Below are 25,553 nucleotides of genomic sequence, written 5' to 3'. Positions count from 1 at the left end.
AGGAATATTTTAGGTAGTACAAATGATAAGAGACCCTTGGTGAGAGCTTGTACGGTGTTAGCCTGGAGGTGACATCTCTACAAGCAGCAGCTCTACTGAGCTAGCTGGAGGAGAACAACCTGCCAGTTAGCAAGCTCGCTAATGAGGCAAAAGGTTATTGAGGACATAACTGTGCCATTATTTTCTCTCATTTGTGGAAATGATGACTCTGCTGCGGGGCACTTTATTCTCCAGAGGAGCAGGTTCAGCTAAAGCTGAAGGGTGCAACACAGCTAATCTCCTGCAGTTCAGTTTGATTTAGATAGCGCCAAATCACAACAGTCGCATCAAGGAGCTTACAATAATTACAGGGAAAACCCAACAGTCAAAATGACCCTCTGTGAGGAAGCACTTGGCAACAGTGGGAAGGAAAAACTCCCTTTTAGCAGGAAGAACCCTCCCTGAGCCTGGTTCTGCTGGAGGTTTGGTTTAGCGTGTGATTTGGCGCCATATAAATAAACCCAACTGAACTGAATTAAGTCCATGCATTGGTATGAGCTCAGGAGAGCTGTGCTTCTGAGATAAGCATAACTAATAGATTTGGTTGCCATCATAAATGCTGTTCTGTATGCGCCCGTACCCGGGGACCTCGTATGATCCCAGGTATCTGATCCAGGATTGGTGGAGCTGAGGGAGGCTGCTGTGTAACAAATCTAACAAATCCCACCTGTGTGACGCCTTTAAAAGATTAAATCCTAACCAATCGTGTCTCTGTCAGGAATAATTAAAGTGCCCCTGTTTTCCTGTCCTTTAGTTTGTTACACTGATGTTCATTTGAAGAGTTTGCAAAGTGAAAAAGTCTGAGCTAAATTTATTCTTCTCCCACGGAAAAACGCTGCTGCTGAACTGCCTTAAACACTTTGTATTCCAGGCTTTTCTTCCATGACTTTACTGCTCATCACGCTGGCATAATGTCTCCTTAGCAGGTAGTTTGGCCCACCCGCAGACAAAGAATGAGGAGCAGACTAAATTCATATGCAGCTAGCTGCCTGGCAGCTCACTATTATTTCCTTTTTAGAGCCGCTTCTCCTAACTCCAACTCCAAAAATGTCTCCGCTGGAAGCAAAGCACAGATGTTCTGCTGCTGGCTGCCAAAGTGAACAAAAGACACATCTGTTCTTGGGGGGTGAGAAGCTGAAGACCCAGTCGAGTATGTCTGTGTAATGCCCCCCCCCAACAATAGCAACTTCAGTATATGTTTAATGTTAGCCACATTAGGGGTGGCTCAGGATGCAGAGGTTGTTATCTAGTAATTGGAAGGTTGGTGGTTCGATCCCTGGGTGCTGCAGTCTGCACGTCGACGTATCTTTACTGAACCCTGAGTTGCTCATCAGCCTGTGAATGTTAGAAAGCACTTAGATGTAGAAATGCGCGCTTGTGTGAAGCACTTTGAGTGCTCAGAGTAGAAAAGCGCTATAAGAACCAGTCCATCTCCCATTAGCAACAAATGTGGCTACTGTAACCATGTTTCGCTCTCTCCTATTCTATATGGGATTTTAATACAGCCTGATTCCCACTAACACGGTTCTTATTCACACATTTTTCCTTATCTTATAAACCAGTGTTGATGTTCAGACAGGGGTGTAGCTGTTTTCCATAAAGAAGCAGCTTTCAGGATCCCCTTAGATCAGTAAAGATGGTACACACATGGGTTCTTATGCAGTGCTTTTCTACTCTACTTAAACACTTTATCCAACATGCCTCTGTCACCCATTCACAGAAGCACTTCTTTCTACGCTTGACTCTTTTCTAACATTCACACTCCAATGAACAGATCGGAGGGCAACTCGGGGTTCAATATCTTGCCCAAGGATACTTTTGTGTACAGCCTGGAGCAGCCAGGGATCAAACCACCAACTGTCTGATTAGTAGATGTCCTGCTCTTCCTCCTGAGGTGCAGCCACCCCCCAAAAGATCAAATTAGTCTCATTTAATTTCTCTTTAACCTACTTTTTGAAGAGTATCTTGTCATTACTGTACAGTTTTCAGTGCAGATTTAGGGGTTTTATCATTGCTCCAGAGTACTACCCACTAAAGCCAAATGATCCACGATGATTTTGTTTTTATAGTACCTATAGATACAAAGTTAGGAAATAAATACATCAGCAAAACATAAATTTTGTACATTCATACCAATAACTTCTGAAAATCTTGTGAGGTCCTCAGGTAAAACAGGCGATGTGCAAAAAAAGCTTTAGTTTCAAATGAGTGGCTGCACTTTGAGTTTTCTCTTTAGGCTGTGTGATGTTGTTAGATTGTGTCATTTCCTGTGTCGCAGCTGTTAGGTGTCTTGTAGCCACAGCAGTACTCTCAGATGCAGACTTAAAGGGAAATTGCAGTGTTTTACAAATTACAAATACCCAAATTTCCCTTCAAGAAAACAAGTAGAGGGCTCGTTCTGAACGGGGGCTCTGTGGGGGGGGGCCCCCTCTCTAAGTGCCAAAGCGTGTCGGTGTGGGAGCCAGCTCGGTATGTCCATGGTCCCGGGGCGAAAAGCAGTCATCAGAGTGGATGAAGTGCAGGGCAGCCTGGTTGTAGCTCTGCAGGGCCTGCTGTTTCTCCTCTGTGCTGTAATACAGCGAGTGAGGGTGGACCTGCTGAATGTGTCTTTTAATAGTGCTGACCTTCAGTGTGGCCAGAGTGGCTCCACACACCATGCAGATCAGCCCGTGCCTCCTGCAGTCGTAATCCATCAGGTAATCCATCCGCCAGCGCACCTGGTAGTTCCTCCTCTGGTCCTTCCCGGGGTAATGACCGTGACGAGAAGGCGTGGCTGCAACGCTGCCATCCTTTGATTTGCCCCTGCCTCTGCTCACACCTTCCTCCTTTATCACCACTTTGCTGGGCGTTTTGACATCAGGGCAGGCGTCCTCGTTTGTCTCTCCTGCGGCGCTGAAGGTACCGACTTCACTGGGGTTGACTTCTGTGGAAACAAATAAGGAGTAAGGGGGAGGGGGTGCTAGATTCTTGCCCATTTCCAGCACAAGAACAAGCCACACATCTTTGTCACTCACTAGTATCTTTGCTTGTTGTACCTAGAGATGCACACGTGGAAGGTTCTGGCATTTATACAGCTCTTTATTAGCCTGACTGACCACTCAGTGTGCTGATGCAACAACATGAGAACCACATACAGCAGGAGTTCATGAGACTGCTGGAGTTAATAAACGAGGACACGATCATTTTCCTTTTGCATTAAGACTAACAGAACCACCTGGACTAATGTCACACTGCTAATTAGACGTATCTGCTACAGTAGCTAACTTACTAGCTACATTGTTACTTGGAATCTCACTGGAATCTTTTACCGGCCGGGAAAATTTCAGTATTGGCTGGACTCTGTTGATAGTTGCAATGTGTCAGGATTTGTATGTAAAGATGTTTGTTTCCTCAGCAACTAGTGAGGATGCAAAAAAAAAAAAAATTCAGCTCTTTGCTGAAGTTTGGACTCGAGCAGAAATTCATCAATAAATGATCCGTCCATAATAGCAGAATTTCAACAACCAGACCAAATAAAGAATGAAAAAAAAAAAATCATGTAATTGATGCAAAAGTTTATAAAAGCTACAAGTAAATCTGTGCCTCAGCAGTCTGTGCTGATCCCTTTCTTAATGTAAAATCTTTGACTAGCACAGAGCTAACGCGGCGCTGCTCATGCTTTGTGTTCTGTGTGGAGATTTGTCTTAAAATAAACTAAACTGAAGCACCATATCACAGTAGTCTGGTGCATTTGAGTGCATGTAGCTTCTGAGCCCATGTGTTCTGTTCCCCTGACTCTTCTCACTGTGGATATGTGAGTGAGGGCTGGAGGAAGCGCTGGCTGCAAAGTAACACAGGAGCAGATCGAAGAACCGCAAAGCTGACAAAACAAGAAAAATAAGGTTTCTAAAAACGGCCTCTCTGCAGCTGATCCTGTTAAAGAGCCCAGCTAACAGTTTTACAGTGACAGCGGCTGGAAGCTTCTCACCATCTTGTATTTGTGTGCCTTCACTAGGATAGTCTTTGGTCCAGGCTGCAGCCATGGCTTCCCTTTCTTGTCGGCTCAGGGTTGTGGTCTCCGGGTGACATTCCTGGATGTGGCGGCGGAAGCTGCTAACCTTGGTTTCATGCAGGACCTGTGAACACACCATGCAGAACGTGCCCTGGCCCTGAGGCCCGTAGGCCACTAGGTAGTCGAGGCGCAACCGCCACGGGTCGCCCCCGCGCAGCCTCCTCCTCTTAGGCTGCCGGAGGGGCTGGAGACCCTGCTGCAGAGCTCCAACACCTCCGTCCTCACCAATAAGACAAGTGTCCTGAGTTAAAGTGCCATCGTCTTCTGGGTACAAGTCAGTGTTGATCTGGATGGTCTCCACGTCCTCAGAGAAGAGGCCCACAGCGCCATCTTTGGTGTTGGTCTCTGATTTGCTTGAATGTTCTGCTTCTTCTGGTACAGGGCACAGAAACATACACATAACATACAGTTTATTCTGTGACATCTCAAACACATTTCAACTGTCTGCTCACAAATGACAGCTTTCAGTCAGACTTGTGTCATCCTGAGTGTTCCTCACAGCTTCATTCAGGCAGAAGCAGAGGGACAGCGGAGAGAACAGGCCACACGTTCTGGCACAGTATCGCACACCGTGAGGGATCACAGTGACATATGCTCGAGGCCAGAGCTTCCTTACAGTGGTGGCTGTATTCTGATAGTTAATTTGATCATTAGAGAGGTCGTGTAGTGATTACACACGTCTCTGCGCTGTCTGCTCGTTTGTTTTTCCTTAACATCCTCACTATCCTGCTCTCTCACTCTGTTTAGGTTCATCCCTAAGGCTGACTGGCTGTGGAGGCTGAAGTGGATGCAAGATAGAGTGCTAGGTCTCTGACTCTGCCCTCCATCAGCACCATCCCTGCAGTTTGTTGAACTGGGAGTCACCAGCATTCCCATTAGACATGCTAATAAACTTTGACTATGCGGCAGCTCACCTGTCTGAAGTCAAACGTCACCTGCTGTTATAATGTGATAATTTATTAGACATAATTGATGGAGTTCCCATTGTTGTGCTTCCTATACAAACACATGCATCTTTCTCACTATGGAGAAGGATCCATTCACTAATGAACAGATCCAGCAGTTTGAAACGTTGCTCCTTATCCGCAGCGCTAGCTAGATGCTTAAGTACCGCGACCCCCCAGCTTTATTGACATCTGCGCCATGAACGCATCACGGGAATGAGAAGGAAAAAAGAAAGTGTTGAGGGTGTGAGCAGACTGTGGGATGACATTACTTTCATTATCACTGTGCAAACATCTCCATGCTGTCAGCTGGAAGCAATGCCGGGCTGCAGCACATGAAAAATGATCTCACTTGGCATCCATGTGCTAATCTGCCTGTTCTGGATTTATTTGCTCATTAATCGACCCACTTTAACCATCTGACTACAGATGATATTACTGATGGAACACGGTGGACTCAGTAATCAGGATTGCGGAGGGAGCGGGGATGTCCAGGCTGCTCGGCTCTCTCTGTTACCATGCTAATGCTGACCTAATAATCAGTGATAATAAAGATCAAATGACACAAATGAGAAGATAAATTCATCACTCTCTATAATACTTACTACTGTTTTCACTTGCCTAAACCAAACCAATCAGCATCAAGCTCGGCCTCACCAAGACTCCGTTTTGTTTGTGGGTGTGTGAGATGTTGTGCCCACGGTTCTCACCGTGAGTCTGAGCCCAGGCCTGAAGGATGCAGTGTTTCTCCTCAGAGCTGTACACCAGGGAGTTAGGGTGGGTGTCCAGCAGGTGGCTCTTTATGTGGTCCAGGTGAAGCGAGGGCAGCGCTGCTCCACACACCATGCACAGCAGCCGACCGGCGTGAGACTCATATTCCATCAAGAACTCCTGACGGAACCAGGCGTGCAGCGAGTCGTTCAGGTAGCGTTCCAGGATCTGCGCCGATGGTTCGGGCAGGTCCTGCTCCTCTTCTTTGGGCTGCGGGGTTTCACCCTCCACAGAGCAGGTAGACGGGCTCACGGGCTGCTGTTTCTGCTCCTGGGCTGCCACGGGGTCTGCAGATTCTGCTTATAGTTCAGACAATAACTATTAAGATACAACCAGCAGGCAGAATTAAAGCAATGATCACAACAATCCTCTGAGTTCTAACTGCGAGTACTCAGCGTGGGTGTGGTACTGAAGCACCTGCCTTGCTTACAGGTAATGAAGGTGTTGGAGGTTAGCAAAGGGCCTCAAGAAAAACCTTACAACCCTACAAACAGCATGGAGAAATGAACCTTTTTAACTTTAACTGTGAAAGAAAACTGTCGTATGATACTGTGTGAACTTTGTTTCCAACAGACAGGTAACTTGAGGTGTGTGTGTATGCTGGACACATTCACATTTATTCCATGGACAGCATCCTCAATCAGCCTTTTTGTCCTAGTGACAATAAAAAAAGCTGAAAAACGGTCTGTTTGTGAAGCTTTTTACATTTGTGATATTATTTTTCTGCACTCATCCCAATGTTGAATCTACAGGCTGAGGGAGAACTGTCGGCCGGGCCTCGTGCAGCGCTGCTGCGCAGCGAGGAAGGAAACCTGAAAGCTTTTGTTGGCTCGTGCGCCGGAGCAACAATTTTTATTAGAGCGAGCTGGAGCCATTTCTGATGGAAAGACTAACACATGTTTCTACAGGGTTTACAAAAACCCAGACTGCACAAGCTTTTTACTTATTGCTTTATCACGTTTAGCACTTGTATTTATCGGTGCACTTTTCTGCCACCTACTGTGGGAATAGTGAGACCCCCCCCCCCCCTGACAGTTGCTGCCTGACAGGGACGGGGTGATGTCATGGCTGCTGTCCTCTCTTACTGTGTGGACACAGAGTGTATTAGGACTTCCTTTAAAATCTCACTGCAGCCAAAATCCCAGACTCCATGATTATTTTGGGCTGCGTTTGTTGCCTGGATACCAGACACAGCAGAGAGGCTCATCACTAATTACAGGGTTGGGGGTTCAGCCCCTGCTGTTTGCATTTCACAGTATTCTTGCACAGCAGCCCCATTGTCACTGGTGTGTGTGTGTGTGTGTGTGTGTTAACTGTAAAGCATTTACTCTAAATGTGGACCATATGCCATTTCAGATGTCACCAAAATCTGTGCAGCATTATAATAATGGATGTTTTTTTAATTAAACAGAAAGCATTAAAACTTATAGGAAATTTGCAGCATCATTGTCACATTTTAAAATGATTCTATTTTGTCTCCGTAACATCAACTATGCAGCTTAAACTACCTTCAAACGGTTAGATTGCTAATCCAATCAAACATGCCATCATGGATCATTACATCATCCTCTCCTCACACACAATCGTGCCATGATATAAACTTGTACTGCCACCAAGTGTGAGTCTGAGAAAAAGCCATTCTGTGTGGAGTCCTACCCACCGGCAGTATGTTGACCTGAGTGGCTCGTGTCCTCTTCTCCCTGATGTGACGGTCCAGCAGCAGAGCTGTATGACTTCTGGCCTCCCCCCAAACTCAGGTGGCTCTCCCACCCTGAGCGGATCACCTCCTTGTCGGCGGCGCTCCACAGCAGGGAGTCTGGGTGCTTCTGTCTGATGTGCCTCTTGATGGTGCTGAGCTTCAGAGTGGCCAGTGAGCTACCGCACACCATGCAGATCATGCCGTGCCTCTGGGGGTCAAAGTCCATCAGGTACTCGCTGCGCCAGTACTCGTGGTAGTACCGGCGGTGGTCACGGCCTGGAATCCGGCTCAGGCCTGGACGTGAGGCTCTCTGCACCCTGGGTTTGCATCCAGAGGGCCCAGGGGCCAGGGAAAGGAGGAGGGGGTGATTTGGGCCCTCCGTGATGCTCCAGTAGCTGGTGCCGGGAGAGCTGTCAGGTGTGACCACACCACTCTTTGATTCCACCTCACCATGGCCATTGGAAAGACCATCTTGTTTAGACAGGAATGAGAGAGTACAGATCAGACTAGCATGTTTTTGCTGCATGTTGTTTTGTTAATTACAAATCTTTAAGACACGTGCAGGCCTCATTAATACACCCAATCCTTCTAACACCAGGTCTCATAGACGGACTCCTTGTTTTGGTCGATACGACACACGTCCTCTTTGTTTCATATGATTATCTCAAACACAGTGTTGAGGTCTTTGTTATCTCGAGCTGGTACGGGCTCAGAGTTGGTTCAACATCCTTTCTCAGACTGATGCTGAAAAGCTCATTAATGCATTTATTACTTCTAGGCTGGACTATTATAATTCATTATTATCAGGCTGTCCTAAAAGCTTTCTGAAAAGCCTTCAGCTGATCCAAAATGCTGCAGCTAGAGTACAGACAGGGACTAGAAAGAGAGAGCAGATTTCTCCCATATTGGCTTCTCTTCATTGGCTCTCTGTTAAATCTAGAATAGAATTTAAAATCCTTCTCCTCACATACAAGAATAATCAGGCCCCATCTTATCTCAAAGACCTCATAGTACCATATCACCCCAACAGAGCACTTCACTCTCAGACTGCTGGCTTACTTGTGGTTCCTCGGATACTTAAGAGTAGAATGGGAGGCAGAGCCTTCAGCTTTCAGGCGTCTCTATTGTGGAACCAGCTCCCAGCTTGGATTCAGGAGACAGACACCTTCTCTATTTTTAAGATTAGGCTTAAAACTTTCCTTTATGATTAAGCTTATAGTTAGGGCTGGATCAGGTGACCCTGAACCCTCCCTTACTTATGCTGCAATAGGTCTAGGCTGCTGGGGGCGCGATTTAGTAATTAGTTATTATTAATCTCTCTTCCACAGCATGTCTTTTTTTCACTCCTCTCAGCCCCGACCGGTCGTGGCAGATGACTGCCCCTCCCTGAGCCTGGTCGTGGAGCATTCAGGCCACTATCATGAAGTCTTTTTCTGATTGTTTGAGACATTGACACCAGTGACCTGCTGGAGGTCTTTTTGTAGCTCTGGCAGTGCTCATCCTTGTACAAAAGAGTCCTGCTGATGAGGTAAGGAGCTTCTACCACCACTGTCCAGCTCTCCTACTTCCTAACTGACCAGATCAATATCAGTGTTCTAACCAGCAGTTTATTGCCCAGCGCTGCAGCAGGCTGACGTTGTCTCTCGCTGGGCTGACAACTATGTCAAACATATTCACAAAAACGATCGATAATTCACCCGATTTCGACTTTACCTGATGTTTTCAGAGGTGTAGTGTTATTTCACTGCAATTTGTAATCTACCACTAGGCAAGGCCATTTTGGTTCACAATGTGCACGCTTAATCTCACAGTTCTCCTGTTCACGCCCATCTATCTGGATGCAGCTTCATTCCATGAAGCTCTCTCTGTTCCTGAGCTCATTTGAAGGCCACATGAACTTTGGAGGTCTGTAATGACTGTTGGTGACCTCTGTGCACTATGACCCTCAGCATCTGCTGACCCCACTCTGTGTCTTTCCCAATCACTTCCACTTTGTTGTAATCCCGCTAACAGCTGACTGTGGAATATTTAGTAGTGAGGAAATTTCACACCTGGACTTGTTGCACAGGTATCATCCTATCACAGTACCACGCTGGAATTCTCTGAGCTCCTGAGAGCGACCCATTCTTTCACTGATGTTTGTAGAAGCAGTCTGCATGCCTAGGTGCTTGGTTTATACACCTGTGGCCGTGGAGGTGACTGGAACACCTGAATCATCACTGCACAGCTGTGGCGTTATCACCTTGATGAATAATAGCTGTGGTGAATAGTCCTGATAAAACTGAGACACACTGAAAAACTAAGAATTTGTATCGGAAAAATTCTGGCAGCAACTTCCCAAGTACAAAATGCTTCCTTCTCACACTCGCAGTGTAAAGACACCCTGCACTTCTGATTTTCAGACTAAATTTGGGAGCATTTTATAATTTGGAGTTGGAGGAGGCTGTGCTTTGGTGGCATTTATGAGAGAACCATAAATCCTATCACAGTGAGAAGAACACTGGATGAAAGAGGACAACTCTGGCTTTATTTTGAGGTAGTGTGTGTATTATGGATGTAGATGAAAAGGTTTGGGCATGAAACAAACAGAAATCAATTTTTCAGATTATTTTCCCGGGCTCAGAATTTACAGGGGGTGATGTCATCAGACTGTGGCGGGAAAATTCAAGGAAAAAAAAAATCTAATTCTTCTTAAAACGTAAACAGCTGTTTAAACCATGAAAAAAATCAAAACGGAGATTTAATCAATAAAATACCAAAGCTACGATAAAGTACGTCTAAGAGGCGGGGCTCCAGAGTGCCCCGGGTTTGTACGCTCTTTGGGGGGGCTCTCACTTTTAAATGAATGGGAAAAGTTTTCAGGTCTTTTTGCAAAATTTGTAAAAACCTGTGTAAGGAATTGCCTTTCTGATGAAGCCACACATCATGCTGTAACATTTGTGGAGGTACTCAAAGACAAGTTACGCTTTAAAGGAAGAAGGAGAATAAGGAGAGTGCATTTCTTTAAGAAAATCCAGTGCAGATACTGAAAGCTTTGAGTTCAACTGTTATAACTGCTTAAATCATAAATGCTGCTGAAATGCACTGAACTGGTCGGCTAACAGGAAAGTTACAGGAGAGCTGAAAGCTAAAGTTTGCATCCAGAGAAGCGGGAAAGACAGTGACACTGCATCACTCAGTAAAACAAGTGGAAGGAAAACAGTTACACACTGTTTCAAGCAGAATAACACTGCAGGTCACCTGCAAGTCAAAGTGTGAAACTGGTGATAGCTGATATTTGAACTTGTGTTAATGTTTGATTTGTACTTCACGGGAAAGAGACTCAGCGCGTGCTCTACCAAACAGAACAAGCGGCAGCAAAGCACAGCTGCAACAGTCTGATGCAGAGAGCTGCAGGAAGAATGAACACAATACATCAGAATATTAAAAGCTTCAGAGTTGGAAATAATTTCAATATATTTAAAATGTACATTAGAAAAATGCTGGAGAACAGAAACCTCCAGAAAGAAAATCAGCTGTAAGCCCACATGCTTTTAACCCCATCCATGGATCTCGGCACAGCTCTCATTTTAGAGCTTTTTGTTACACCTGATGTAAACAACACAGATCGTTTGCCTGGAGTGTAACCCTGCCAATCAGAACCATCTGACACTAATTGGTTCAAATTTACCAGCTGATCATAACTGTCTGAACGAGCTGCTGTTACCACGGTGACCCCCTTCAAACCATTTGAGGATCATCAACTGAAAGATTTCCTCTTCATCGCTGAAATCTTTCTCTAACTTGCTGTAAGCTGGTAAAAGAAAGGGGAATGCTGCCCTACAGCCGGTTAGTCAAACAGCTGTGGCTCAGGAGGAGGAGGTCATCTACTAGTCAGAGGGTTGGTGGTTCGATCCCTGGCTGGTCTTAGGAGCCATTTTTTTTAAAAAAGGGCTGCTGTTGAAACAAACTCCTCACTGAAAACACAAGTGTGTCTCTGTGCTTCAGCTAGAAGGAAGTCCCTCTGCTCGGATCCACACAGATCCAAAAGTTTGCATCTGTCAGCTTTGAGAGGCACACTGTTGGAAAGAAGACAAACGGTCCTACGATTTGAGGGTGAAATGATGGCTGTAGAGTCAGAACTGAGGGCTCCATCCAACACACACACACACACACACATCATAATTTCACAAAAAGAAGCTTGAAGCTTAAACTGGAACTGAACAAGAAGCATTAAATAGACTGAAAGATGAACACAAGTTCAGTGTCCTGGCATGTTTTTAGAGCTGGAAGTGGAGGCGGGTGAACGAGGATTTGAACATTTCCTCCAGGGAAATACACGGTAAAATTCTGGTGAAGAAATATTTTAATAAGTATAAGAGTTAAAAATGAGCACATTTGTCCAAAAGAAGCCAAATCTAATGGTGGCTGAATGACTTTAGTAAATTAGATCTGCTGAAGTAGTTTGAGTCAGAATAAAAGATCTTAATAATAAAGATCTGCAGCTCAATAATAAAGCTGATAAATAATAAATAATACACCTCAATGTTATTGTGTTGGCACACTAATTAATAATCTTCTTCAGCTCCTCCCTTTAGGGGGCGCCACAACAAGATCATCATCCTATCCCAGCATCCTCCTCTGTCACACCAACTCTCTTCTCTACATCCATGAACCTCCTCTGAGGTCCTCCTCTTTTCCTCCTGCCTGCAGCTCCATCTTCATCCTCCTCTGTGCAGTATATCCTGTCTCCCTCCTCTGCACAGGTCCAAACACTCTGAGCCGCTCTGACTCTGAGCTGTCCCTCTGATGGACTCGTTTCTGATCGTGTCCGTCCTGCTCGCTCCCACACCATCTTCAACAGCTCAGTCTTTGTGTCAGTGCCACCGTCATCACAGCAGGTCTCACTACCATCCTGACACTCGTCTCCACCCACTCCACTCTGCCTGCTCTCTCTTGTTCACCTCCCCTGTGCACTGTCTGTTGCTTTGAATGGTTGACCCCAGGTGTTTAAACTCATCTACCTTTACTACTTCTGCTCCTTGCATGTTCATCTTTCCACCTCTCTCTCTCTCTCTCTCATTCCCACTCATGTATTCTATCTTGCTTCTACTGACTTTTATTCCTCTTCTCTCCAGAGCATACCTCCATCTCTCCAGGCTCTCCTCCACCTGCTCCCTGCTCTCACTACAGATCACAGTGTCATGTGCAAGCATCATAGTCCACAGAGACTCCTGCCTGACCTCATCATCTGCTTTTTTTAGAACCACAAAGACACAGTGAAGCTCCTTCTGACCTTCTCTAACGTCTCCATCAACACTCTCAGAGCAAACATCACATCTGTGGAGCTCTTTCTCAGCATGAAGCCACCCTGCTGCTCACTGATCATCACGTCTCTTCTTCATCGAGCTTCAACAACTCTTTCCCACATCTCCATACCTCCACAGGTTGGTCACCTGGATCAACCGCCTTTCTACTCTTCATAGCTGCCCTCACTTCCTCCTTCCTAATCCTCTGCACTTCCTGATCCATCCTCCTCTCTCCCATTCCATCATCTCCTCAGTGTACTCGTTCCATCTTCTCAATACCCTCTCTTCACTCATTCCATCTCATCTTTATTCACACTAACCTGCTGCACATCCTTTCCACCTCGACCTCTCCTGCCTTAGTGTCCTTTGTCACCTCTCTTTGCAGTAAACCTAGCCTCCCAGCACTCCTGTCCCCTTTCTCCTTGACTATCTTACTTTTTATTTGCTAACTTCTTCCTGTTAAATATTTTCCTGCACTTCCTCAGGAAGTAGACAAGTCTCCTTGTCCTCTTTCCTCTGTCACCAAACACCTTCTTGGCAGTTCCCCTCCTCACTACAGCTGTTCCTTCCCAGTCATCTGCTAACTCTTTCCCACCCCCAGAGCCTGCCGCAGCTCCGTCCTGAACTCTGTGGAACGTTCACCCTTCTTCAGCCTCCTCCATTTAATCCTTGCCTCCATCTTTCACTCGCCTCCTCTTCTTGATGTCCAAAACCCTCCCACAGACCGCCAAGCTACACTCTCCTCTGCCGCTCGCCTGCATTAGTCTTCAGTCTCTTTCAGCTAGCATACTCAATGATAACTGAGAGGAGCACTCAGTATGTATGTGCTGATACTGCGCTGCAATAGATCCCACCCACTGCCGTCACACTCCATCATAAATTATTGGATTCAAATACTAGAAATTCATTTTATTGGCTTTTAAAAATTGTCAAATATAGTTAATTTTAGATCCACATGAGCAGACGATGGCATTTTATATACGGCATGTATATATGCCATTCATACAAGCAACCTCGTTCTGTCTAACATTCACACACCGATGAAAACACTGGGAGCAACTCGGGGTTCAGTATCTTGCCCACGGATACTTTGGTATGCAGCCTGGAGCAGTGAGGAATTGAACCATCAACCTTCCTGATGAGCTGATGACCGCCTCTCCCTCCTGAGCCACAGCCACCCCTAACGTGGTGCTAGAGCAGAGATCCTCACATCCAGGCCTGGAGAGCCGGTGTCCTGCAGGTTTTAGATGTGTCCCTGATCCGTCACACCTGAATCAAATGGCTGAATGACCTCCTCGGTATGCATTCAAGTTCTCCAGAGTCCTCCTAATGACTTCTATCTAAAACCTGCAGGACATTGGGCCAAGAGGCCTGGATGTGAGGATCCCTGTGCTAGAGGAAGGTAAAAGTGTATTTGATTTTCACAGAAAGGTCTGTGTTCTGACCTCGGTGAGGCTGTGTGTGTTGAAATGATAGCGATCTAAAAAGAAAGCAGAGGGATGACCTCAGAGAAAGCAGGAGTAACCTGCTGGGTCTAACACTGGTACAGATGCTGGCCTTTTGGCTGACAGCCTGAGGTTTGACTCTCCAGATAAAGTCATGTTTTGGCTCGCAGACTTTCAGCGTTTATTCCCGTCACTTTATTGCTACGGTAGGTGACAGGCGGCCTGCGCCTCCGCTGTCTGCCCACCAGGGGTCAGCAGTGTGCGCCTCGCCGCCTGCCTGCGTGCAGTTGAGCCTTTGTTTATAGGAGCCACAGAGACGGAGGGGCCATGCTGCTCCATGGCTTTGTCCCTGACACGGATTAACTGGCTGCCTGACAATGGCTGTGTCTCTGACAGCCACGCAGACCCACTTAGCGGTGGGACAAAATCAGGAAAATTAACACTAGTTGTTTTTTTTTCTTTACCTCCCAAGTCGCTCTCCTCTTGCGTGGCTTCCTCTTGTCCGCTTATTATTAATGAGAGCAGCTCCGGCTGATCAGCACAGCGGAGGTTCACGGGCTCCCTCTCCCCCGCTCCCTGCTCTTCCATCACCGGCTTGCTGCCACCGCCGCCGCCGCTGCTGCTGCTGCTGCTGCTGCTTTGGTCGCGGCTGGCGGTCCTCCTTCCTTCACTGGGTCGTGTCGCCGTAGCGGGGCATGTCACCCTCACAACAACAACACGTTCACGCCGCTCCGCAGCGCTCGGCACGCATCTGCCAGGCGCCCTGTACCGAGCCCGTGCTCCGCGGTCCCCCACGCGGGAGCCAAGTTAACTTTTCACAGGATCACACAGTCATGTATCCCACCGGCGGAAAGGGCCGCTGCTCCGCGCCGCTCGGCTGGAAGCGCCTCAGCACAGGCCTCCACTCATGAATTTTAAGGCTCTTGCTTGTCTTCAGGGTGGGGAGCCGGACTAGGGGCCCCTGGGGCTCCTTAAGGGGCTCCTGGGTAAATTTAAAGAGACAGTAGCAGCGTCGACGATGCACACCCACCCCGGGGGGGCAGAGGGAGCAGCAGGCGCTAATGCCGATAAGCTGCTGCTGCTGCCGCTGTCCCACAGCCCTGACATGAAGGCAGAGCGCTGCGTAAACGCGTCGCGGAGGAACCGGGCCCCGACCGCCGGCTCCCCACGGCCTCCCTTCACGTGTCCAGGTTCCGGCTCAGTGCCGCAAAACAAGCCGCTCATCGCGATCTGAGAGGAGCGTTTCTTTCCAACGCTCATTCATTTCTTCTTTATTAGTTGTCCAAGTTGACACATGGAAGCCCACTGACACGCGCATTACACTAATAAAACACACACCTTTCTCAAAAATGAAAACGATGACTTACTGAATTGCCTCTAAATAGTATTAAACTAGTATTAATACTTTTAAAATGATAAATCTTTAATTATTTTTTCAGACCATATCTACATTAAAGGAGATGTTTCTTATTTACAGATTTTAAAATGGAGACTCTGCATTATTATAGAGCTGGTTTTCAAACCCCGGCTGTGGGGCTCATTGGTCACTGTGCGTAACCCAGAAGCTGAAGCGTGTCTCTGTGCTTGAAGCGTGTGCGCATCAATTGAGGTCATGTGTAGAAACAGCCAATAAATCAATGGACCTTTGTGCAGCTATTCCAGATGGGGGAGCTTTGTGGGCCCCTGTATGCCGGCACGGCACTTTGTTTGGCCCGGTCAGGACATGAGTCCTGCCCCGCTGTGAGGCTCACTCAGCCGGGATGGAAGGACCTGCGACAGGTTTGTAAAATCATTTTTAATGCGACTGGATGAATGGATGTGGCATGGCATGGAAAGGAGGGGGCGTTGTATACTGCTGTCTCTATGCACACACACACACACACACACACACACGCACACAGCATCCCACATCCTGGTACTTTTCAGCGTTGTCAGAGCAGCCTGAGCACGGCTGGCAGGCGGAAAGTAGCTGCAGTGTCCGGGCAGAATATCTGTCCAAAAACGTCCCCCAAAGTGTCCCGGAAAGTTAGGCGGAACTCAAAGGTAACGGACGTGCATGTTTTCTGTCGCTCGCGCCTCCACGCGCGCTGCTTTGCGGCTCTAATTTGCGTCTTTCGCACTCAGACAGGCGCCAGTCCGCGAGGACAGGAGCAGGAAGATGTTGTCCATTGTGGCGCGGAGAGACGCGCACATTCAGGCACCATTTCCGCTCCAGCGCGGCTGTTTTTCGCCGGCGCTCCGCGCGTTTGCTTGCGGTTCTTCGGCCAGGTGGCCTGGTGTTGTTTCGAGTGAAACACGCCGAGAATAAAGAAGAAAAATGGCAGATAGACTTTGCGATAGAGAGGGACAGCTTTAAAGGGACAGCGACACGCTGTTTTTCTTCCTGCTTTCTGGAGCCAAAGCATTCCCACACACGACGCCGTCTTCATTTATTTCACAGTTGGGTGATGAAATAGGGCCCAGAAGCGCGGCCCGCGGCGTGTTTCAGTGGGAATGTGCAGATGTGACAGGAGGTGGGCGTTGTGCGCGTATTTATTGTCTCCTGTCTTGCACTGAATCCTGCGGGAGGGAGCGCGTCGGTGCCCGCTGGGAGCACCTCAGCCTGAGGAGGGTTATCTGACCGGAACTGTTCTAGAGACCCACGCGAGTTTGGATCGAACTTACTTGGTTCATAAATAACTTCTAAATTTAGGAAATACTTATTAATACTGTTTTCACAGTGATTACTAATATTATAGTTGGCGTGTTGACATCAGCACGCATACATACAATACTACATGTGTGCCTAATCAGTGCGCCGGTCCTAATGCCTCTCACTGCCAGAATCACACGGGCCCAAATCCCAGCTGTTTACATGTGGCTCTATAGCAGACCGGGTAACCCGCAGAACACGTGTTCAGCGCTCTGAAGCTTGAACCATGGCCACCTCACCTGCCTGCTTATATACTCCTTAAAACAACTATTATAAACGCCAGCCTCAGGTTTGGAGCAGCAGTAGATGCTGCACATTATTTATTAATCATAAACAATATGCATCATTCCATTGTTAACAGCTGTATGTTTAATTTGCTGTTTTACAAAGTATCACCTGGTATTTAGGACCTTTTCATCAGTCAAATATTGGATATATCATAATGCCAGGTTCACTGCAAAGGTTGTTTTCTATTCCACAGGACACCTGCGCACCAATGTGACACCTAAGAGCTATGACAGCCGCTCAGAAGCATCATATAGAAGAAAGCATGCAGTCAACGACAGGGAGGGTCCTGGGCTGAGGGGCCGGCCATTGCTGCTGGGTGAGAACTGATGGGCTGTCTAACCTGGCAACAGCATGCGAACTGCAAAAGGTAAAGGTGGCTCGGCGTGCCACCGTTACCGGCCAGCCTCGGAGTACGATGATGCCACGCTCGCCCTGAAGAGAGAGTACTGGAGAAACAAGAAGCGAGAGCAGAGGGCGCGTCTGTCAGAGCGGAGAGGAAGGCCGAAGCACAACAGCAGCCGGGGAGAAAAGCAGCTCAGTGCCCCCGCAGGGGACATTTCCTCTTTGTCCCGGTCCTCGGGTGCTTTGTCTTCTCCTTTGCAGACTAATGATGATTCGTGCAATTCTGTGTCAAAGCACGGAGACGCGTTAGGGGACGCTTCAGTTGAAACCACCGAAAGCCAAAAGGAGAAGTGGCTCCAGACAATAAAACTTAACAAGCTTCTGCCTCAGTTGCGAACATCATGCTCCTTCTCAGCCAAATCAGCTGGCGGCAACACAGCCACAGGTAAATGTCAGACAGAGAGGGATGCTCTGCACAGAACCGTGTCCTCTCCAACATCCAGTGGACCCCAGCTGAACACCACATCCTCAGTGCCTCCGATCAGAGTGACCAGAATAACCAATGGCAGCTCCACTAAAACAGCACCTCAGCCATGTGTGTCTATGCAGGGTGCATCAGTCCCCAAAAGCCAACGTAAGGCACAAGTTGTATTACCCATTCAGCCCAAAGTCTTACCCACAGGTCTCATTCTCGCGTCCTCTCCACGTGGCCCCATTTCTATTAAAGCAGAGAGCAAAACAGCCATGACGACACCTCAGAGTGGAACACAGAGTGCCTTGGTCACCACACAGAGGGCTAAAGGTGTCGGGAATGCACAACCTTCACTGGAGTCAGATGAGGAAAGAGCGGCCAAGCGTCGGGAGCAGTGGCGGATTAAAAAGCGAGAGCAGCGAGCAAAGCTGGCAGCTCGGTTAGCTAAAGCCAGAGAGAGGACGCAGGGTGCAGAGATGACCTTTCAGAGGCTGGCGCCACCGAAAACGGGACTCGTGGGAAGCGTGGCTCCCCCATCGCAGCCAGTTTTGAGGGGCCAGAAGCAGTGTCGTAACCGGGTCAAAACATCACTGGGGTCGTCCAAAAGTGAAAATAATAAACTGCAAAGTGGGGCAACAACTGTGGCTGTAACTACCCCGCAAACATCTGGAACTGCATCTGTTAAAAAGCCAGCAGACTCTCAGAGAAAGCTTCCAGGTCATTCTCATCTTTTCAGTGTTACCCGGGGCATCGCAAGATGTAGAACATCTAGACAGAGGTTCATCGAAGTGCAGAAAGGTTTCATGAACCAGAGGGGCCTAAGATGTAAATCCCAGATGCTGGGCTCAGCTTTTGGTACCAGATCTATGCCCAAAATCAACCCCGATAACACGCCCGAGCAGATAGTAGCCAAACGCAGAGAGTACTGGCGGATTAAAAAGCGCGAGCAGCGAGCTAAGCTGTCCATGGAGGTGAAGGTTCGGCTGAAAGAGAGAGACTCTCTGATGAGGAGGGTGAAGCGTTATCAGAAAATCCTTGAAGAGATGAGGAAGACTAGAGTGCTGACGCACTCGACTGGAAGTGCCCTCGCCCACGCCTCAGAGACCATCGGAGGCTTCATCAAAGAGGACGGCACAGTGACTGCTAACATCCCTCAGACTTCTGCAGATCACAGCACAGCTGAGGACAAACGTGAAGAAGCTTCTACGAACCCTCCTTTGACTGAACAGCAGCATCGGCCTGATGCTAAACTCAGAGGTATCGCTTCCATCAGGATGAACCGCGCTCCCCCTCAGCTTTGTTTAGCTCAGGTGAAAGTCTCTATTCCTCTTCCTGGGCAGCCAGTCAACAAACCGCCACGACTGCTGACAGTTAGACCACAGGCTCAGCTCGAAAGCACAACTGTGCCTCATTTGCACTCATTAGCAGTCCAAACTGTGGGCCAGCTCACACTTACTCATCCTCAGAGCCCTCAGAATACAGCCTCTGAAGGATCAGCAGGTTCGAACCTTAGCGGTTGTGTCATGAAAATGACCGTCTCCAGCAGCGCGCCGTCGCTGTCAGCACTGTCTCTGGACACGGGGCTGACAGAGGAGGAGAGGATGGCAAAGAAGAGGGAGTACTGGAGGATAAAGAAGCGTGAGCAGAGAGCAGCTCGCGCTGTCCGATTGAGACAGGGTGTTTTACATGCCAGGGCCAATGCAGCCTTACAAAGGAGGAAGGCTCAGAAGGTGTCAGTAACCACTCTGCCGCAGAGCAGAAGTCTCACTGACTACACAGGAAATGCACCACCTCTTCCCAACAGCAGCGTGCCTTTTCTGCAACATGCAAATGAGATCAAACAGGAGAGTGAGTCCATGCCACCGGCTGACCTAAATCCTCGACCGGAGCAAGCCATCTGTCCAGATATCAAACCCCCTACTTCCCCACCTCCAGCGCCTCAGCCGGAGTCTGATCCCCCTCTGAGCGCAGACAGCCAAGCTGCCACTCTCCTAGCTGTGGCCTCTATGAAGAAGCTCCTGGAGGAATCTCTCAGCACAGTGACTGAATGTAAAAGTGAGCAGGATTTTATTAAAATAGAGACAACAGAAGAGGCTTCACAGCAAGATATGAAGCCAAACTTACCTCAGCTAGCTTTTGAAAGGGATGACATGGCTCCTATTGCTGCTGACCTCACTCTGCAGATACAAAGCTGGCAGCCGGATAGCAAGGTCTCCTTAAAGGCAAGTTTACAAAACCATCAACTCAAGAGCTCACCACAGGTGGATGAGCCACTTCCACCTCTTCCTGCCTGCAGTGAGGCAGGTGTGCATCCTACCTGTGAACACTCATCCCAGACCCCTTTGAACTACATAGTAAACACCTCCATGGAAGCACCACGCAGAACCCAGAGGCTTTGCGCTAAAAAAGCAGGATATAAAACCTGCTGCTCTCCAGAGCCCCCGAAGCTGCATCACATCACAGCCGCGGCCCCGGATAACCTACAACAGCAGCAGCAGCAGCAGCAGTGTGAACATCAGCATCAGGCACAAGAACACAACAACTGCTTCGAGTCAACGCAAAGGTGCAGCAGTGTGGCGACGGTGCAGAGCGGCCTGACCAGCTTGCAGAGGAAGAGGGAGTACTGGAAGCTGATGAAGAGGCAACAGAGGGCCAAGCTAAAGGCCAGGCAGAAAGAGGGAGAGGGGGAGTGCAGCAGCCGCCTCTCGCCCAGAAGCATCCAGGTGAAGTAACACGTAGGAGTTCTGCTTCTGCCCGATGTGACATTCATGTGATGCTCATACTGTGTTGGTGTGCAGCAAATAGCTAAGACTGAACATGTTTGATACTGTGTGTAGACGTTCAGCTCTGTCTCCTCCTCCTCTCCATCATCATTATCATCATCATCATCATCAGATGACTCTTCATGTGCACCTGATTTTGCAGAATGAGTCCTAACTCTAACCCATGTAGCATTCAAAACTTTTTTACCTGAAATTGTGCTGCTTTTGTGTTCAGGATCTGAGCAGAAATTAAACATTTAATACCAAGTACCAAGCTTGGCTAAGACTACTGAAATATGCTGCTGAGTGCCACCAGATTAGTGCAGCCTTAGTTTGTATTTAGCTCAAATGATGGGCGCAAAACCCAAAAGAGCATTTGGGGTCTGTGTCTCTGTAAAAGATATTTGAACAGGAATAGTGTTAAAAACTAGGAGCAAGCAGGTTCTGCTGTGATTGTTCTGCCTCAGACACTAATCTGTTCGTGTCTTCCTTCAGGCCCCAGGGCTCGTCATCCCCAACAGTCTTAAAGGGGCGAGTCCTCCAGCAAAGCGAGCCCTCCAGCCCAAATTGTCGGTCACGTCTTTGGACTCGACGAGCAGCATCCCTACGGTCCTGGTTGTCAGCCAAACAACATGTAACGCTCACCAGTCAGCGTGCACGCTCCAGGTCAGACCGCCCATCACCAGCAGAGAGCAGAGCAGCATCAAACTTGGGCCTCCACATGTTGTATCCAGCTGTGCAGGAGCTTGTGAGTCTCCACAGCTGTCACAGTCCTGTAGAAGCACAGACTCGGCCCCCATCCTCTCCATTGTGAAGCCACCGAACAACCCGCTGTCCAGCATCGACATGCAGACCGTCGAACCCCTTGGTCAGAGTCCAATAAAAATCCCCTCTGCTCCTACGCACAAGATACAATCCCCCAGCCAGCTGGCGCCAGTTAGCACCATGGCTCCGCCGAAGCCTATCCCAGGGGAGGCTGAGCAGGACTTTCTGAGGAGGAAGCGGGAGTACTGGAGGATAAAAAAGAAGGAGCAGAGAGCCAGGAAGGCAGTTCAGGACAAAGGAATCACGCCGGTGAGAGCTTCCAACAACTGGAAGGCTATCCTGCCTCCCCTGGATCTGCAGACAGACGTGAGAGCTGCACAGTTACACAAACCGCTTGTAATGATTATAACGCTCATATCACATGGTTAGGATCACAAATGACAATTAATGTTAATGTAATAATAAAAGAATGCTAAATCCTGTCCTCTCCGTCTGATCGCTCCAGGAATCTGGTCACTGGGTGAACTCCTCCGAAGAGTCGGAGCGTCTAATGAGGTGAGAACTGTGTCTCGCTCTCCTTCTTTTGCCCTCGGCATCATCAGCATTAACACAGAAATGTCTCTTTGACAGCGCTTCAGCGGACACAGACTCAGGATCCTTTACATACTCAGATTACACAGCACCAATAGAAGGTGAAGTATGTCACTTTGAACCTAAAGGAATGGACCTAAAATTGTGAAAGTGGCCAAAAATAAACTGTTCTTTCGCTGCCTTCACAGATGAGTCAGAACTTCTGTTTGCCGAATGTGACGACGATCCCGTCTCTGATGCTGTGTGGAGGAGCCGCTACCTCATGGACTATGACCCTCTCAACCAGCTGCTGGTGTGCATGGTGTGTGGGGAGCTGCAGTACTCCCACAGCCTGGAGGGAGTGAAGGCCCACATCGACGAGGCCCACCCGCACACCCTGACCCTGGAACCCGGGGAGAAGGAGCGAATACGGGAGGCCTGGGACGAGCAGGTGTCCCGGCGGGAGCGCTTCTTCACCAGCCAGCTGCAGCAGCACAGCAGACCCGTGGCAGGTACAGAGAGCGGAGGACAGAAAGCCTCAGCAACAGCTGGCTGTGTTCATCACACCTGTTTATGAATATTAAATTAGGAGAAACATTTCTGCTTTGAGTCAGCACACTCAGAGGCTGTCAGCTTCAGTTATCTTCATGTTTTTATGCTGACTTACTGTTTGCTATTTGGCTATGATGGTTTGTGTCTAAATACACACTTTCACAATATTTAATACTTATTTCAAAGTTAGATTTTGTATTTAATGCGAACGTGAAGTGAAGGTTAATGCACCTTAAACTAAAAGAGAGAGGGCCCGCCAGCCATATTAATGGGAGTGATTCCCAATGATAACTGCTCTTTAATGGGCCGATATCATTTGACACAATTGCTGAGTAAAGGTGAGAGCAGAGAGGAATCTCTTTAAGAATAAGAACGTTGAGTATGCGTCACAGTGTGCCTCTAAGCAGCACTTCTGTACGATATTTCAGCTTAAACAGAGCGACAGAGAGGAAGGAGACCTTCAGATCAGGGCAGTGTGCAAACAAAGCCGTCTGCCTTGTTTTGCAGAACCGCACAAGAACTGAAAAACAGAAGAGAGGACTGCAGGAGGTGACTGAAGCCCGCGGAGCAGGAGACACAAACCCTCCCTTCCTTTTTTTTGTCTTATTTATTTTTATTTATCAGTGTGTTTACCTCTGCAGGAGGACACCTTGGAAAAGAACCCCCCAGAGCAGCTTTACCTCATTTCCTGCCAGGGTGACGTGTGTTTGACGTCATCTACGTCCTCGCCCTGTCCTGTTTCTTGTTTTTTCTCTCTTCTCTTTCCTCTCACCCCCCCACTCAGTTGCTGCACCCTCCCAGAAGTCTCTTCCTGTTCAGAGGGAGCTCTTCCTCCCTACTCTCGCTGCTCACGGGGGAGCATCTGATCATTGGAATCCTCTCTCTAATATTTTAGGGTCGGGGTGAACAGCTACTATAAACAGCACTGAATTCCTGTAATATTTAAAGGAGAAGCACTCTGGGAAATGCATGCTGCAAGGCTAAGCTAACAGCATTCCGGATGTATCTGCTTATCAGTCCACGAGCCCGATCTTTGGTTCCTTAATTTATTGATCCATTCACACAGACGCACACAAATACTTTCTTTGACCACATGACCTAACCTGAGGGTTTTCTAGCTGGAGCATAATCGGAACCACTTTGCACACATGCTGCTGGTCTGCACTGTTGGATTTTCCTCCAGGTCAAAGCACTTTGGCATTCTGTGAGGTCACGAGCATACAGTGGATTACAGGGAGTGCCTGGAAGCTCTGCGTAACTGAATCACAGTGCTGCACTATGCTGGACTATTGCTATATGATCTCATATGGGGGCAGAAGTCTTGGTGCACAAGTAGCTCAAAAAGAGAAAGTTATAAATTTACCACCAGCCTGGCTGTTAATTCCACAGTGGGAAGGACAAATGTTCTAGCCCCAAATCTGAGGAATAATCTTGACCGTATGAAGTTCCTGCTGCTCAGAGCACAAACTGACACAGAAGTGCACAAAATCCCTGAATGTACTGAACTGAGCAACATTGTGTTTGATTGCTGAAAATGTTTTTATTAGAGGACGGAGTCGTTTTCTTCTTCTAATGTTAGCCTGGCTTTTAAGGCTTAAAAGGCAGTTAGCAGGTCACACACCCCCCCGTGCAGTTTAAGGTAGAGAGAAACACTTCTCACTGATGAGCAGCTGTGGGCTGTAAAGCTCTCACTGCAAAAATGTGTGATATTTACAGTTAATTCAGCCCCGTGATCAGCCAGCTATAGAAAAACAGGTGTACAGGTGAAGGTTTTCCTACTTCCAGACTGCCGACAGACACCCAATCCCTGCACAGGGCGTCTGGACCTGAGCTGCAGCTTTTTCTACGTGCTACCGGAGCGCACTCTTCTTCTAACCCTGAACCTTTACGACCTCTACGACCTTTTGTATCGAGACTTTTTTTTAGGGAAAATTTCTCAAACCTCTGCAGACGTCTCTTGCAGTTCATATCAGCTTTGTGTGACGTGAACTCTGCACTGTAAATAGATCAGATATAAAGGTGGTTATGACATGCCAAATGTTACTTTTTCTGTGCCGTTCCATAATATTTGGAACACCTTTATTTATTTATTGAATCGTTTCTTCTGTAAGTGATCGTCGATGATGCGTCATTCATATCCGTAGATGTTAGAGAAGACTCTCATTTGTGAATGTTATCAATCCACGGCATTCCTGCTTAAGTTGTAAATGGTGGAAGCGGATGAAGTGCTCTGGAGTGCGTTTCTATGATTTTTGTATAATTTTCACGAAGAGTACAACACTGAAATATTCTTGTATTTGAGCACAAAGCTGTGGGGGGTGAACACTGCCCTGCGGAGCCACAGCGCGGTGAAACGAGCTCGTGGTGACCGAGCGGATTCACCCCTGAAAGAACATCTGATTGTTTACCAATTTAAAAGGAATGTTTGAATGCTTTTCAGTAATAAACCTTTTCTACTGTTCGCTGAAATCCTTTTTTTGTCGCTTTTATTTTTGTGCTGTGTCGTCAAATGTGTCATATTTTGATGCAAGTCAGAAATGCTGAGGGTTTATTAAAAAATCCTCAGACTACAAAGAGCCGTCTCCATCAGGAGCTTCTGGTAGGAGGAACTAGTGGTGATTTCAGGAGTCTCTAAAGCATTTCTCATATATCTGCAGGATGATGGAAGAGGCCAGTTTACTGATGAACTCCAGGTAGAGGTTAGCAAACACACCTCAAAAAACTGCAGAGAGACCAAAGAAGCCACCTGACCTCAACCCCACTGAACATTTATGAAGACCAGCAGCTTTCTGGACCATTATCCAGGGTTCAGTTATCCTGAGTCTGTGGACTGAGCCCCTGCAGAGCGGCATTAAAGCAAAAACCAAAATCCA

At 47.8% G+C, this 25,553-nt stretch overlaps 2 protein-coding genes across 4 annotated transcripts; one reads left to right on the top strand and one right to left on the bottom strand.

The window, feature by feature from the left end:
* Nucleotides 1-1,501: 1,501 nt before the first annotated feature.
* Nucleotides 1,502-14,841, bottom strand: zfta (zinc finger translocation associated). Its single transcript, XM_030723213.1, has 5 exons — nucleotides 14,702-14,841; nucleotides 7,466-7,975; nucleotides 5,745-6,104; nucleotides 4,007-4,462; nucleotides 1,502-2,962 (listed from the first exon to the last, which is right to left on the bottom strand). Exons 1-5 carry the CDS (start codon nucleotides 14,823-14,825, stop codon nucleotides 2,472-2,474), a joined length of 1,941 nt encoding a protein of 646 aa, XP_030579073.1. The 5' UTR covers nucleotides 14,826-14,841; the 3' UTR covers nucleotides 1,502-2,471.
* Nucleotides 14,842-16,172: 1,331 nt separating this feature from the next.
* Nucleotides 16,173-25,138, top strand: LOC115775715 (uncharacterized). 3 transcript variants are annotated; one of them, XM_030723194.1, is made up of 8 exons: nucleotides 16,173-16,280; nucleotides 17,411-20,754; nucleotides 21,289-21,924; nucleotides 22,064-22,113; nucleotides 22,189-22,250; nucleotides 22,338-22,640; nucleotides 23,188-23,229; nucleotides 23,322-25,138. In XM_030723194.1, the coding sequence occupies exons 2-7, from the start codon at nucleotides 17,569-17,571 to the stop codon at nucleotides 23,202-23,204; spliced, it is 4,254 nt and encodes a 1,417-aa protein (XP_030579054.1). In that variant the 5' UTR covers nucleotides 16,173-16,280; nucleotides 17,411-17,568; the 3' UTR covers nucleotides 23,205-23,229; nucleotides 23,322-25,138. The 3 variants fall into 3 exon arrangements, with proteins under 3 accessions (XP_030579054.1, XP_030579053.1, XP_030579055.1); XM_030723193.1 differs by having other exon boundaries at nucleotides 23,188-25,138; XM_030723195.1 differs by lacking the exons at nucleotides 23,188-23,229; nucleotides 23,322-25,138 and having other exon boundaries at nucleotides 22,189-22,255; nucleotides 22,338-22,634.
* Nucleotides 25,139-25,553: the final 415 nt, after the last annotated feature.

Source organism: Archocentrus centrarchus, unplaced genomic scaffold (assembly GCF_007364275.1).
Source record: "Archocentrus centrarchus isolate MPI-CPG fArcCen1 unplaced genomic scaffold, fArcCen1 scaffold_24_ctg1, whole genome shotgun sequence".
NCBI classification, from domain to species: Eukaryota; Metazoa; Chordata; class Actinopteri; order Cichliformes; family Cichlidae; genus Archocentrus; species Archocentrus centrarchus.
This window is presented reverse-complemented; position numbering and strand designations above follow the sequence as displayed.